Source organism: Dermacentor andersoni, chromosome 2 (genome assembly GCF_023375885.2).
Source record: "Dermacentor andersoni chromosome 2, qqDerAnde1_hic_scaffold, whole genome shotgun sequence".
In the NCBI taxonomy this organism is placed as follows: Eukaryota; Metazoa; Arthropoda; class Arachnida; order Ixodida; family Ixodidae; genus Dermacentor; species Dermacentor andersoni.
Window position 1 is genome coordinate 71,372,783 of NC_092815.1, and position 14,879 is coordinate 71,387,661.

At 41.4% G+C, this 14,879-nt stretch overlaps 1 protein-coding gene across 6 annotated transcripts in view; it reads right to left on the reverse strand.

Moving 5' to 3' along the window:
• The window catches only part of LOC126541867 (uncharacterized), a 37,899-nt gene that overhangs the window by 20,125 nt on the left and 2,895 nt on the right, over positions 1–14,879 (reverse strand). For 4 of the 6 annotated variants that reach the window (XM_050188813.3, XM_055076991.2, XM_050188811.3 and 1 more), the window contains exons 4-5: positions 3,920–4,350; positions 2,314–2,349 (exon numbers count right to left, since the gene is read on the reverse strand). In XM_050188813.3, coding sequence (XP_050044770.1) covers positions 2,314–2,349; positions 3,920–4,350 — 467 coding nt within the window. The remainder of the gene's footprint in view (positions 1–2,313; positions 2,350–3,919; positions 4,351–14,879) is intronic. The other 2 variants (XM_050188814.3, XM_055076992.2) reach the window with 1 other exon arrangement.

The window sequence follows — 14,879 nt, forward strand, 5'->3', positions numbered from 1 at the left end:
GCTTACAGAGTAAATGTGGAAAGCTTGACATTGATAAATGAGCAGGAGAGAAGGTAATGGTATACTTAAACAGTGCTCAGCTTTTTTACAGCTGAGAGCTACAGACTTACTAAGGGCAAGCGACAAGTTCTCTGCTATCCTAAGGAATAATCTAAATGGTCCTCCTTTTTGCTTCAACTGTAGTTGCAATGTGAACACAGAGCTAATGCTCAATACCCAGTAAACATAAAAGAAACAGTTACATTAACATTTCTTTTTCAGGCTAAAAAAAAAAATTTGGCTGTCTATTGTTTTAAAGTTTGGACACAAGATCACTTGGCAGCAGTGAACATGTGCTCAGCACACTTTTTGTAACAAATTCGAAATAAATCAAATTCATGCTATTACATGCGATTGGTGATGTGAATGGCATGTAAAAAAAAGTCGCAGTTTCACCCGAAAGACAAAGCATCAGTTGCGAGAACAAATTAGTAGGCAGTTATATGAAGTAGGGATAGTAGGTTTATCGGCCGAATGAACTTGCAGAAATTCGCTTACTAACTAAATTAACAAGCATGGTGTCACATGAGCACAAGCAAACATGAACACATCTAACTCGATGACCGCGCACACCAGATGTCAGAATGCTGGAGTGAGAAAGCGCGACAGTAGCAGCGAGTGAATTGACCTTCGTGCTGCCTCTCGTTTCAATGCGAACTAAGCGGCAAGAACACAGTGCACACGGATCTATCAGCACTCGTCGCACTCTGTTCCCATCGCAAATCACTTTCAAGGCCTGCGCAGCCGTGCCATACGCTGCCACCGTCGAAGTAGAATGCCACCATCATCGGCTTAACCTCACACACTTTCACTCGCACATAGAGCATATGGCGCACGGTGACAATATTAGTCTTTTGACTTTATACGGAACATCATGATGATGCCAACAGGTGAACTGCACCTGGAGTGTCCACATAATTTCTATCTCAATAAAACAGCACACCCGCTTACTATACACAAAAGTTGACCTTAATGTTTCTGGTATGGCTCAAAAGGCATGCAAGGAAGTAGTTTGCATGTTTCTGAGTAACATTTCTTGCTAGAACATATTGTTAGCCTCAATTTTAAGATGAAATATGATAAAAGCCTCTAGATGAACATTTACAGATGACCTGAGCATGCAGCAGGCCCTTATTAGTTGCAGAGATCAGAGAGGCAGACTGACGAGGGCACGTAAACCATTTTGCATAACTATGCACTGTTGCATGCAGGGTTTGAACAGGTGAGGGTTTAGGGGTTAGAACCCCTATTTCAAATAATTTGCTTTGCTTACATTTATGCCTCTAAGACTATTTGTATGAATCCCTGGGAATACATTTTTAAATTTTATACTTAAACAATTATAAACATAACAGTTATCTTACAGAGTTGTGACTAATCCATGCATAAGCTTGATTTTGCAAGATGACCCCCACGGGTTTAACCCTTGTCATGACCCCCTCCATAAGAAAACACACACACACACACAAGCATGGTGTGCACACGCGTGTGTGTGCGTGCGCGCGGCGTGGCGCGCACACACACACATGCACAACATCAGAGTACGACCATGATTGCACATGTCTGTGAACTGTTCAGCAGCTGAATCAAATGTGAGCAATAACCATTCGAGAACAAGCTGGGTGTAGAGTAAACCTAGAGAAAAGATCACTATAGATGTGCACTGAGTGACCACAACAAATCACTAAGCAACACTCCAGTCTCTGAAAGGATTCTGCGGACATCCTGCGCGTGGCCCATTCTTTCACGTCTGTTATTCGCATGTGAATTCAGTTGCCTGCCATTTCATCACTGTGTACTATGGTGCAGAGCTTATTTAGCATTTTATCACTAAATATATGGAAATGGAATCTTTAAAGAATGCATTTACCTGCCTAAACTGATCCAGTGTAGCTCTTTCATGTCCATTCAAGAAATGCACTGAATTAATGCAACACACATAGGTAGTGTATCATGTGTGTTTGTATGAATGTGATTTGCTTAAAACATGATGTGATGCACTACTGTCCCATAAATGCTGCTCTAGATACTATACAATGATGCTGCCAGAGGCTGGCCATTTCAACTCCTTTTTGCAAATGAGATTTTATTTCCTCCATTGCTACCTGCTGCTCCCTACATGCCTCCTTACTAATGGAACTGAATTTTTCGGTCTACATAAGTGATGAAATTTGATAAATATGAAAGATGAAAAGCTTATATTATCCACGGCTTCAAATTTCGGCACTCTCCTGTGATGACAGTGTGACATGAAGACAGGCTCTGAGTCTTTACCTTTTTAGAACAGCCTGTTGGCTCCCGTCTTGTGCGCTGTATGTAGACAGAAGGCACCAAAATTGCATAAAATAAAGAAAACTCAAATTACATTACATACATTCAAGATCAAATTTAAGAGCACCGATAAACTTCTACTACCTTATCATCGACCTGAGTTTGAATTTAGGTTAAGTTCCAGCTTCCTAAAGTTCGGAGGAAAATTTTTCTACTTTTTAAAATGTTATTCAGCAACAGTGACTACACTAAAGAAGCTGATTGTTACAGCAGCAAAAAATTAAGTTACTTTTAACCTAGATGACCTATATATGCTTGCTACAGATATCTACCTATGGTTATCTTTTCTCATCTTTATTCAGTGGAAGGAGTGATGACATATATTGCTCACATGTTGGTCACTCGGTCCATACAAATGCATCTCTTAAGCTTTCTAAACAGGATCGAACATTTTTTAGTTAATTAGAATAGCACTTAGCACATTGCTTCAATTACTCTCTGCATGCATGGATGCCTTCTCAGTGCAACCACTGCTGCATGTACTGCCCTTAGGTTGTGGACCACATGTTTAAATCAGGACCATTACTGCATGTTTTTGCAGGCGTATGTACTGTTCTTTAAGGTTAAGAGGATGTGGGGACACTCAACTCTCTCATGCCACTTGATCTGTCTTTTCTGTACAGCTCTTATGTCCCCTGGCTTTCAGCTACCCTACATGCGGCAGTGTTGTAGCTACACAGCTGCGACGAGGTGGCGTGAGTGTTTCTGTGCTAGGGTTATCCAATGGTATGGATAGCACAGCTGCAAGAGGCAGTTGCTTCCTCCTTTCTTTGGCTTTGGGACATTAGTGCACCCGTAGTTGTGGTTCAGTGGCTATGGCAATCTGCTGCTGAGCCAGAGATTGTGGGCTCTAATCCTCGCTCTGGCGGCCACGTTCCAACGAGGGAGAATGCAAAAAAATGCTCATGTACTTAGATTTAGGAGCATGTTAAAGAACCCCAGGTTGTCGATATTAATCAAGAACCCTTCACTACAGTATTTATCACAGCCCATGTGTTGCTTTGAGGCAAGTGTGACACCTAATTTTACTTGGGTTTGATTTGGCAGGATGGCATGCAAGGTCTGACTATGCTCTTCTTAGTGTGCTTTGTTCCTATCCCACAAAATGCTTTGTGTTCAGCTTCGATGTGCTGCATCGGCTTGCGCAAACATTAGCTCGGTATATGCGATGTGAGCCAAGCATCCACTACTATTTTAGTGCTTTTCAATGAGGAACTATTCCTTGTACGTGCATCAGCTAGCTGGCATTATATACAAAGAGCAATAAATGTGCCATCTGCATGTTTGCCTACTGTGTCATTGCTTCCTTTGTTGCCAAGGGCTTTCAGCCCTGCAATGATATGCACTGAAGAGCGAGCAAGGCAGTCATGTGCTGTGAGACTTGGTTGTTTTAAAAGCTTTTAAAACCACTATTACTTCTTTTGCTGAAAGCCTTGTGGGAATGTTCGCTGAAGAGCGCCTTACAAGTACACTAAATTGTAACAAGTTCTTCATTACTAAGCTGTGATTCAGGTTTCCCTTCACATGGAGCTGTGTCTCACATCCTCACCTTACGCTTTTTGCTTGGAGGTGGAAAGCCATCAGCTGGTTTCTTCCGTCGCTTGTGTACCCGCGTAAGTTTCTGCTCCAAGTCCGAGATGCTGGGATTTTCCATAGTAGCCAGCTTCACAGGGGCTGGCTTCTTTTTTGGTTGCTTGTTGCGCAGTTCTGACAGTGGCTCATCGTCACTTGAGTCAAAGATACCATGGGCAATTTCTGGGATCTTTCCCTTGGTTTTTCGTGGTGCTGGGACACGTTTTCGACGCACTACGTTAGGCTTTTGTGGGGACGTCTCGTCTCCAGCATCTGACTCTTCACTCTTGGGCTTAACCATGATCCAGCCACCTGTCTTGGTTTTCGTCAGCTTCAGAGTAAACAAAGGCATGTCGTCCATGCTTTTGTGTTCCTTGCCGTTGCTCTCTTGAGTTGGGGTCTTAGATCCTGAGAATACAAAGAATATGATTTAACAGAATGTGTATTTTTTTTTCTTTTAGATTTGCAGAATGAACAGCACCTTGAACAGTAGCAGGCACTCTTCAAAGCGACACACTCAACAGTTATATTAAGTTTCCTTGCTTAATTTAAGCTCAATTGATATGAAAACTATACAAATGAACAAAAATGGAGGAACAGAGCAATCAAACAATTTATTATGGTATTCTGCAGAATAGGTCTGAAGGATGCGTTGGTGAGATAATCTTGCTAAAGAGTCAGTGCTAGTGACTAGTATGATCTAAACAGTACTGTTGCCACTTTGCTCTTAAACAGTAGCTAACCACTGACATGGGCAGATTTATAGTACTGGCATTATTACTGCTCACCATCACTATCTCGTTTTGCCAAGAATTTACATGTTTGAGTTTTTACAGAGCACATTATAACGTCGAAACTCTCACCAGACTTTTCCTATGTGCCACAGTTACTGTCCTTTGTATAAGTTTTCTCAAAGCCCTCACCTAAAACTGAATGTATGTGTATCACTTTGTAGTGTGGTACAATGCACAAAGGCTTCCTCAAAACAATTTTTCTGTGCATAAAACATTTCCCCATACAGCGAAACTTGAAGCACAGCCGACCAGAAACAACAAAAACAATACATCCAGCAATTTCTTGGCAACGACAATACACTTCCTATAATTGTTCAGGTTGTAAAACAAACAGCCAGAATGCCAGCAAAAAGACAAATGTAACCACACTGCATCTAAAACAAAGGTAATGAAAAGTTACTTTCGTTATGCTTTGTTGCACTACCATAAATGCGTGCCAGCATTAGTAATTTTCCTTCTTTGGTCAACTTGCTGAAAAGAAGTGCTGTAAATGGACGAGTTCCCTTGAAAAATGGTGCATCGCGAGGGCGCCTTAAATGGAATGCATAAGCTTGCACTCAAAACAATACAGTGCCACTAAACATAGACTTCCTTACAACAACTACTAAAGGGAACTCCGGCGCTAGCATCTATGGGAGCTACCATTATGGTGCCTCAGCCAGCCTGGAAATGCTGGTTAGCACATTTATAGGCCTAAATTTTGTCCTTATGGCTTTTAACAACCATGCAACTGCTCAAAGTAGTGCATTATAAATGCCACAATTTCCAGTGCCAGTGGATTTGCACATAATCACCCGCCACAGTTGCTTAGTGGCTTTGGAGTTGCACTGCTAAGTATGAGGTCACGGCATCAAATCCCGGCTGCAGCAGTTGCATTTCGATGAGGGTGAAATGCAAAAATGCCCAAGTGCCACGCATTCAGTGCACATTAAATAACCCTAGGTGGTCAAAATTAACCCCGACTCCCCCACTATGCGGTGCCTCATAATCAGATTGCGGTTTTGGTGCATAAAATCCCAGAATTTAATCTGATTTGCACCGAATATCACTGTCTTCTGTGTTTATAAAAATAGGATTGCTTTGAAATTTAAATCAATAAAGGCAGATAAGGCACAGTACACAGAGCCACCAGAACACCTGAAGCCACAAGTATGAAGATGGGACAAATTTGTGCACTACCCATTGTCTCTAGTTTCATAACAAGGCGATCAGCAGTGGGCAAACAAGGAGAGCTTCAAGCTAAAGCTAAAGCTAAAGCTTTAATCAGCCCTGTCTTTGACAGGGCTGAAGACAAGTCTCCTAAATGAAACAGTAGCTAAGTGGGGCAAACAAGGTAAGCATTTAAAGCTAATTAAGAAATTTCAATAAAAGTGTTGAAGGATGAAAGGAAAGGAATGAAAACAAGAAGAACAGAACAAGGAGAGAAAAACTGTTTGTTCTCCCACTCTCTCCGCTGCTCTGTTTAAATTTGATCACCTCTGCTTCTATACCACCAAGCAGCACAGTATCTACATTCCATAACTGCAAGAACTGATGTTTTTGTGCACATTATCTAGTGATGTGCTCTAAAAATTTGTCTTCTTCTAACAAACAGTCCCTGCATACAACACAAAAGACATCAAAAGTCTGAAAATCAAAAGTCTAATTGTTTGTATATTAGAAGGATGTTACACTGACAGTCACCGACTATGGATCACGAAAGATCTGTTGCTTCACAATAAGCCACTCAAGAAAATGCTTCTTGCACAACAGAGCAATGAAAAGCGCTCTGGCATCTCTCAAAGAAGAGAAAGTTGAGGCAGGATCAGGGCACGAAAGCATGTACACGGGCGGGGATTGTGCACTTTGCTTCCATTTTGGTGGAATAAACAGATGACTCTCGCCCACGTCTGGGGCACCCGTCCTTTCGCTGTAAATTTTATGAACAAGCCATCTAACTTAAAGCTTTGGAGCTGCTGAGGTTCAACATTGTAGAGAGCCTCTCCAAGGAAAACCCTGAGTGCCATTCAAAACAGTGATGCTGGCCCAATGATGATGATGATGGCACGATTGCTCTCTTGTCACGTACCCACAAATGGGGATTTAGCTGCTGGTGATTTAGGCCATGATGACATAAATGATGATGGTCTTCCTGGCTTGTAAAATGGTGGAGACATTGACAAACAAAAGAAAGTTTAACAACTATCACCACAAAGCTGCTTCTCCAAAGCTTGCGGAATTGCAGCGACACATTCCTGCTTTGAAGTATCACCATAGTGAACACCTTAAATCTACAAATGGTCCACTGGCTGTTCTCCGCTGGGCAAAGGTATAGAGACCAGGGATTCCACAACGAAGCCGATTTTTTTCTCTGCCTATGAATGCAACTTGAAATTGGGTGACTGCAGTTCACTCTTGGCATTGTAAACTTACCAGCACACTTATAAATTTCAGTTTGTGCATCAGAATTATGAATAAATTGTTTTTTCTGGAGAGCCTGTGATCTGTATACTTTTGCTTACGGGCGGACATAAGGCACCTAAACTAAGCCTAACTTATTGCAAAAGGTACCAAATTCTTTGCAAATGCACTGTTCAGTGTAGTGCGACATCAGACTGCATGTATGCATGGCTTAAAGAAACCCAAATTAAGGCCAGACAGCAGAAAATATTCTTGCCGAGAAAGGACAGATGTATATTCAAGAAGACTCGTACACTCCTTGCCATTAGTGCCATTGAGCAATTAACCATTGAGAAATACGATGCGGTGCCACCTGCTGTGATCATCAAAACCCGTATACCGCTTATAATTCAAGCATGTTTTCAGGCATTTGAGCTATACTAAATGGTCTTAAACTGACTCTACTGACATGCTTCATGCTGGCTTTCTAATGAGAGCGCCCCCCCCCCCCCCCTAAAAAAAAAATGCAGCGCTAAAGGGAGAGAAAAAGTGACGAGAAGGTTTGCAGTAACATGCAAACAATAAGAAATAAATAACATAACATCAACAGCTGCAAAGTTCACATACAGATTGTCATCAAGGAAAGAAAGAAGTTGTAGTTTACGTCCATTTATTTCTTCCACACTTGCACTTATATTTGTATTCGCGGGTTTCGTTTGTACTCCTGTAAATCATGAGCAAGTATTCGCTACTATGAAAAGTCGTCTGTAAGCCTGGGTTTGCCTAGCCGAGTCCACGGCCGTCTGCGCACCTGAAATTCCGGAACTACAAGGCCAGAACCATTTAGAAATTGTTTAATATTGAGTTACCTATTGCGATCGGTAAAACACATCTATCGCGGATAAATCAAATAAGTTTTAGGCACGTAGGGCCTTCTGGGCTGTGCTTGTTGGCGATAAGGTAGCCTCGCCGCCTACGAGATTATCTGACTGAGCCATGTTGAATGCTCAGTTGCCATAGTCGGAAGTTCGAATCCTTCTATAACATTTTTTTCTTTAATTTGACGACGGTGAGCTTGAAATGCACCTCCTCCAGTGCATTACATCTGCAAACTTGGAGCAATGCCTGACACCAGCAGAAGATGCTGAGAGCGAGTGGGGCTATACTAATCCAGGTACAACCAAATTAGGAAGGTCCATTAAGCTTCAACAAGACACTCCCTTCCAAATGACTCACTCAATTACCCAATGGCCCCGAGTCTCCGGCAGCTGCGGAGCACCTGACCAAGGTGGTGGTTAGACCTGTAATGCAGCAGAGGGTGCTAAGAATCTCTGGGTCCGGACAGGCCACCAATGGAAACTGACCCTTGTAACGTTTAACACCCAAGCCCTCTCGACTGAGGCTAGCTTAGCAGGACTCTTTGAGGAACTATCAGACATTGTTTCGGATATCATCGGCCTTAGTGAGATTAGAACTGGTAAGGCTTATACATTGCTGAATAACGGACATGTCCTCTGCTATAGAGGTCCCCTAGATAAGAAGCAATACAGGGTAAGATTTCTAATCCATAAGGACATAGCGGGCAACATTGACGAACTCCACAGCATTAATGAGAGGGTAGCTGTAGTCATAATCAAACTTAATAAGAGGTATAGATTAAGGGTAATACAAGCCTACACTCAAACATCCAGTCACGATAATGAGGAAGTAGATCAGTTTTATGAAGATGTTGAATTAGGAATGAGAAAAGTGCAAACTAAGTATAGAGTAGTAATGGGTGACTTCAATGCAAAAGTGGGGAAAAAGCAGGCTGGTGAACAAGCAATTGGCAACTACGGTGTTGATTCTAGGAACGCTAGAGGAGAGATGCTGGTAGAATTCGAAGTAAGGAATAAGCTTCGAATAATGAAAACTTCTTTCAGGAAGCGTAGCAACAGAAAGTGGACCTGGAAAAGCCCTAATGGTGAAACAAGAAATGAAATTGACTTCATACTTTCTGCTGATTCCAGCACAGTGCAGGATGTAGAAGTGATAGGTAGGGTAAAGTGCAGTGATCATAGGTTAGTGAGGGCTAGGATTCACCTCAATTTGAAGACAGAAAGAGCAAAATTAGTCAAGAAGAAACAGGTCAACCTAGAGGCAGTAAGAGTAAAAGCAGACAAATTCAGGCTGGTACTTGCAAACAAATATGCAGCCTTAGAACAGAGAGATGATGATGACATAGAGCTAATGAATGAAACCGCAACTAGGCTGGCTTTAGAGGCAGCAATTGAAGTGGGAGGCAAGGCACCAAGGCAACCAGTAGGCAAGCTCTCCCAAGTAACAAAGGACCTAATAAAGAAACGACAAAGAATGAAAGTGTACAACTCCAGAGATAAGATGGAATTCACGGAACTGTCAAAACTAATCAACAAGGTGAAAATAAGTGATATTCGAAACTATAACGTGAGAAAGACTGAAGAAGGCATAAGAAATGGACGCAGCCTGAAATCAGTGAGAAAGGAACTTGGCATAGGACAAACCAAGATGTTTGACATAAAAATTGTAACAGCGCAAACACATGCAACCACAAAGAACAAGGACGAGACACAAGCGCTGGTTGCATGGTTGCATGTGTTTGCGCTGCTACAATTTTTATGTCAAGTATGCACCAACTCACCCAGAAAGAAGTTTTAACAAACCAAGATGTATGCACTAAAAGATAAGCAGGGTAATATCATCAGCAATCTCAAAGATATAGTAAATGCGGAGGAAGAATTCTATACTGACCTGTACAGCGCCCAGAGGAGTCAGGATACCTCAATTGGAAACAGTAAAGAACAGGATACAGAAACTCCTCCTATATCTAGCGATGAGGTCAGAAGGGCCTTGAAAGACATGAAACAAGGAAGAGCGGCAGAAGAAGATGGAATAACAGTCAATTTAACCAAAGATGGAGGAGACATAATGCTTGGAAAACTGGTGGCTCTTTATACGAAGTGTCTATCGACTGCAAGGGTCCCAGAAAACTGGAAGAATGCAAACATTATACTAATGTACAAAAAGGGAGACGTTAAAGAATTAAAAAATTATAGACCCATTTGCTTACTCCCAGTATTATAGAAAACATTTACCAAAATAATCTCCAATAGAATAAGGGCAACACTGGACTTTAGTCAACCAAGGGAACAATCTGGCTTCAGGAAGGGATACTCTACAATGGATCACATCCATGTCATTAATCAGATTATTGAGAAATCTGCAGAGTACAATTGGCCTCTCTATATGGCTTTCATAGATTCAAAAAGGCATTTGATTCAGTAGAGATACCATCAGTCATAGAGGCATTACGTAATCAAGGAGTACAGACCACTTATGTAAATACCTTAGAAAATATCTGCAGAGGTTCCACAGCTACCTTAATTCTACACAATAAAAGCAGGAAGAAACCTATAAAGAAAGGGGTCAGACAGGGAGACAAAATCTCTCCAATGCTATTCACTGCATGCTTCGAAGAAGTATTCAAGCTATTAAACCGGGATGGCTTAGGAGTAAGGATCGATGGCGAATATCTTGGAAACCTTCGGTTTGCCGATGACATTGTTCTATTCAGCAACAATGCAGGCAAGTTACAACAAATGATTGAGGACCTTAACAGAGAGAGTGCAAGAGTTGGGTTGAAGATTAATATGACGAAGACAAAGACAATGATGAATAGCCAGGCAAGGGAACAAGAGTTCAAGATCGCCAGTCAGCCTCTAGAGTCTGTGAAGGTCTGTTTACCTAGGTCAATTAATTGCAGGGAACCCTGATCATGAGAAGGAAATTCATAGAAGAATAAAAATGGTTTGGATCGCATACGGCAGACATTGCCAGCTCCCAACTGGAAGCTTACCATTATCATTGAAAATGAAGGTGTTCAATCAGTGTATTTTACTGGCGCTGACATATGGGGCAGAAACTTGGGAGACTGACAAAGAAGCTTGAAAACAAGTTAAGGACCATGCAAAGAGCAATGGAACGAAGACTGCTAGGCATAACGTTAAGAGACAGAAAGAGAGCGGTTTGGATCAGAGAGCAAACAGGTGTAGACGATATTCTAATTGACATCAAGATAAAAAAAAATGCACCAGGCAGCTGGGCAGGTTATGTAATGTGCCGGTTAGATAACCGTTGGGCCATTAGGGTTACAGTATGGGCACCAAGAGAAGGGAAATGCAGTTGAGGACGGCAAAAGACTAGGTGGAGCGATGAAATGAGGAAATACGCGAGCGCTAGTTGGAATCGGTTGGCGCAGGACAGGGGTAATTGGAGATTGCAGGAAGAGGCCTTCATCCTGCAGTGGACATAAAACAGGCTGATGATGATGACTTATATAACACCAAGAAGAAAAAGCTGCAATGTTTAAAGGGATATTAAAAGCACAAGCTAGGTCAGGCTAGTGTGCCCCATGTTTAATTTCTGTTATAGCCTCATCATTTGTTTGGAGTAAGATGACATACAAGCAAAAAAAAAAAAAAAATTCAGAACCAGAGGTTGACGTTGTCTTTCTCAGTTTATAGTAACGTACACGAAGGTAACATGTACACAAGATGGAACAAGTTCTTGAAGAGATAGTGGCACCCTTTGGGACAGCCATCTGCATTTAACTTCAGCAATGGTCCTGATGCGACTCTGTCACAAAACGAAAACCTAAGCACAGCAGAGGTGATGACTATAAAAGATTTTCCTGGTCTAGTAGCCATATACGGCAGAGTGAATTCAATAACATCCTTCAGTCACATCAATCTGCGACATTGTGAGGAGCTGATTAGGTCACCTGAAAGTATGCCACCAAAGTATGAACCTCTGCACTCACTAAAAGCAAGCAATCAGCTATTTCTAATTGGGAATCTGCCATAGCTGGTGCCAGTGGGGTTTATATAGTAACCTTACGACCTCAATGGTTATTTGTTCCCAATTAAGCAAACAAGAAAAATCGCATTAATGCAAGTGCCATTTTTTACACACGCCTGGCCACCTACCAAAAATGAATAAAACTCTGGGGCTTTACGTGCCAAAACCAGGATGTGATTATAAGGTAGGCTGTAGTGGGGGACACTCGATTATCTCGAGAACCAAGGGTTCTTTGACGTGCACCTAAATCTAAGTACACAAACATTTCTCCATTCGCCCCCATTGAAATGCGGCTGCTGCCACAAGGATCGAACCTATGGCCTCGAGCTCAGCAGCACAACGACATAGCCATTAAGCTTCTGCAGCAGGCTGGTTAGCTACCAAGGATACAAGCAATAAGTTAATGATGAATGCTTCTACCAGACACATATATCTGCACTTATAGAAAAATACAATAAATGCCAGTAATAGAATAGGATTAGATACAAGGCATGAAGTAAAGCAAAGCTTCCCTACACAGAAGCGGTGTTTCACAGATAAGAAATAAAGGGGGGATAAAAATGCCAACTTACCTAAAAGAACTTTAAAACGGTACTTGATGAAATGTTTGACAATATAAATTCCATATGTAGCAAGCAATGCATCACACCAGACTCATTTAGCCAAATAGGCAGACATAAACAAGACCAACACCAGCATGTTACCAAGCTCTCTTTCATCAGGAATATTAGGAGCCATAATTTCTAATTACGAAATGTACTCAAAGTTCATGAATGCAGAGCTCTTGGCTATTCAGCATGGGGCAAATTACTTCAATAAAATATTAAGTGTGTGCCTCTCATTATTTGCAAGGCTTTTTAATTGTTCGCTTTTCACAAGCCACTGACATAAAAGCCACATAGATGAACACACTGCCTGAATGGTTGCCTTTGTGAATATTCTGCAAAACACACTATTCGCAGCCTTGTGAAATCAATGCAAAAGGAAGCATGCTGCTTACACTCCGGAAAAAAAAGGCGATTTCTGCAATTTGACCCAACACTAGCTTGCACAACTCATGCCTTAGTACGTCTACATTTCTAATCTACCATGTCTTAATCTGCACCTTAATTCTGTTGCCTACCAACATGTTTCTTCTCGTAATACTCAAAAAAGAGATCACTTTATCAGGAAACATTGCTTGTGCTACAGACACTACTCCACAATGAGTCTTATTTGCATAGACACTATTCCAATTGGTTTCCCTTAATATGACCTTGATGGAGCATGCAGCATGTTTAAATTTTTCAGTCAAATTAAGTAATCACAGAAGGATGGATAATTAGGCTAGTTGGAATATATTCATGGTTGATTGGAAGTGCTTCCAATCAACCATGAACTAGATAATGTCTGCAATTTTTATTAAACCATGCCTTCATAAGCCTAAAGATATGTTGCATGGCAGTCTACACTTAAACTTGGGAAAAAGTCAATGCACAAATGGTCTAGAAAATCTGAGCTGCACCTCTGTTTTAAACTTATCCCCTAACATGTGAGAAACCATCGTGCAAGGTGGTGATTTGCTTTCATCTGCAAGCAGTCAAGACAATAAATACTCTAAACAGAACTCAAACATTCCACCAAGTGTGCAGAGATAGGGGCAAGACTAAGGAGATGAGAGGACACACTTGTCAATACAACATTCATCTGCTGCTGCTGCTGCTGGTGGTTGATTAAGGAGTTTCCACATGTGGCTGGCATGCTACTTCTTCAATTCAAAGATTTCAAACCACATTTTCTAGTTTGAGCTATTGCTGTAGCCAGGGTCCTCATATGCCACACAAGCATTTCCTTCCTGTTCAAACCACTTTTTTTTTTCAGGACTCTTTCTTGCACAAACATGCACAAGCTGTGTTAAATAGGTAACCATGTGTAGTATATTTAGTCATGAATTAAGACTGACTTCGAATTTACATATATTTCTGAAAAATCTATGCCAACTTTTCACAAAATATTTTGTACGTGTAGCATGAATACTTAAGTTACACCAAGCCAGTCACAATAACTAAAAAATTTTTTTTTTATTATGGAAATTGACCTCTTATAGATGATGCATTATATGTCATAAAAATAACTGAAGTATTTGTGACAAGTAGATGCACTGGTTATTGTGTTGAGGGCCCTTTGATGAAAGAAATAACACTAACATTTCAGGATCACCAGTCAGCCTTTAGAGTCTGTGAAGGCGTACATTTACCCGGTCAATTACTCACAGGGGACCCTGATCATGAAAAGGAAATTTACAGAAGGATAAATATGGGTTGGTGTGCATATGGCAGAAATCGCCAGACCCTGACTGAAAGCTTACCACTATCATTGAAAAGAAAGGTGTACAATCAATGCATTCTACCAGTGCTAACCTATGGGGCAGAAACTTGGAGGTAGACAAAGAAGCTCAAGAACAAGTTAAGGACAGCGCAAGGAGTGATGGAACGAAGAATATTAGGCGTAATGTTAAGAGACAGGAAGGGAGCGGTGTGGATCAAAGAGCAAATGGGAATAACGGATATTTTAAATGACACTAAGAGAAAAAAACGGAGCTGCACAGGTCATGTAATGCATAATGCGTAGGATAGATAACCGGTGGACCATTAGAGTTACAGAATGGGTGCCAAGAGAAGGGAAGCACAGTCAAGGACAGCAAAAAACTAGGTGGGGAGATGAAATTAGGAAATTCACACGTGCAAGTTGGAACTGGTTAGCGCAGGACTGAGGTAATTGGGGATCGCAGGGAGAGGCCTTCATGCTGGCAGTGGTCATAAAATAGGCTGATGATGATGAACAGAAGTGATACAGAGCAACATATCGAACTTCTAGTCAAACCTTGTAGTGCACCTTTTAAAATACAAT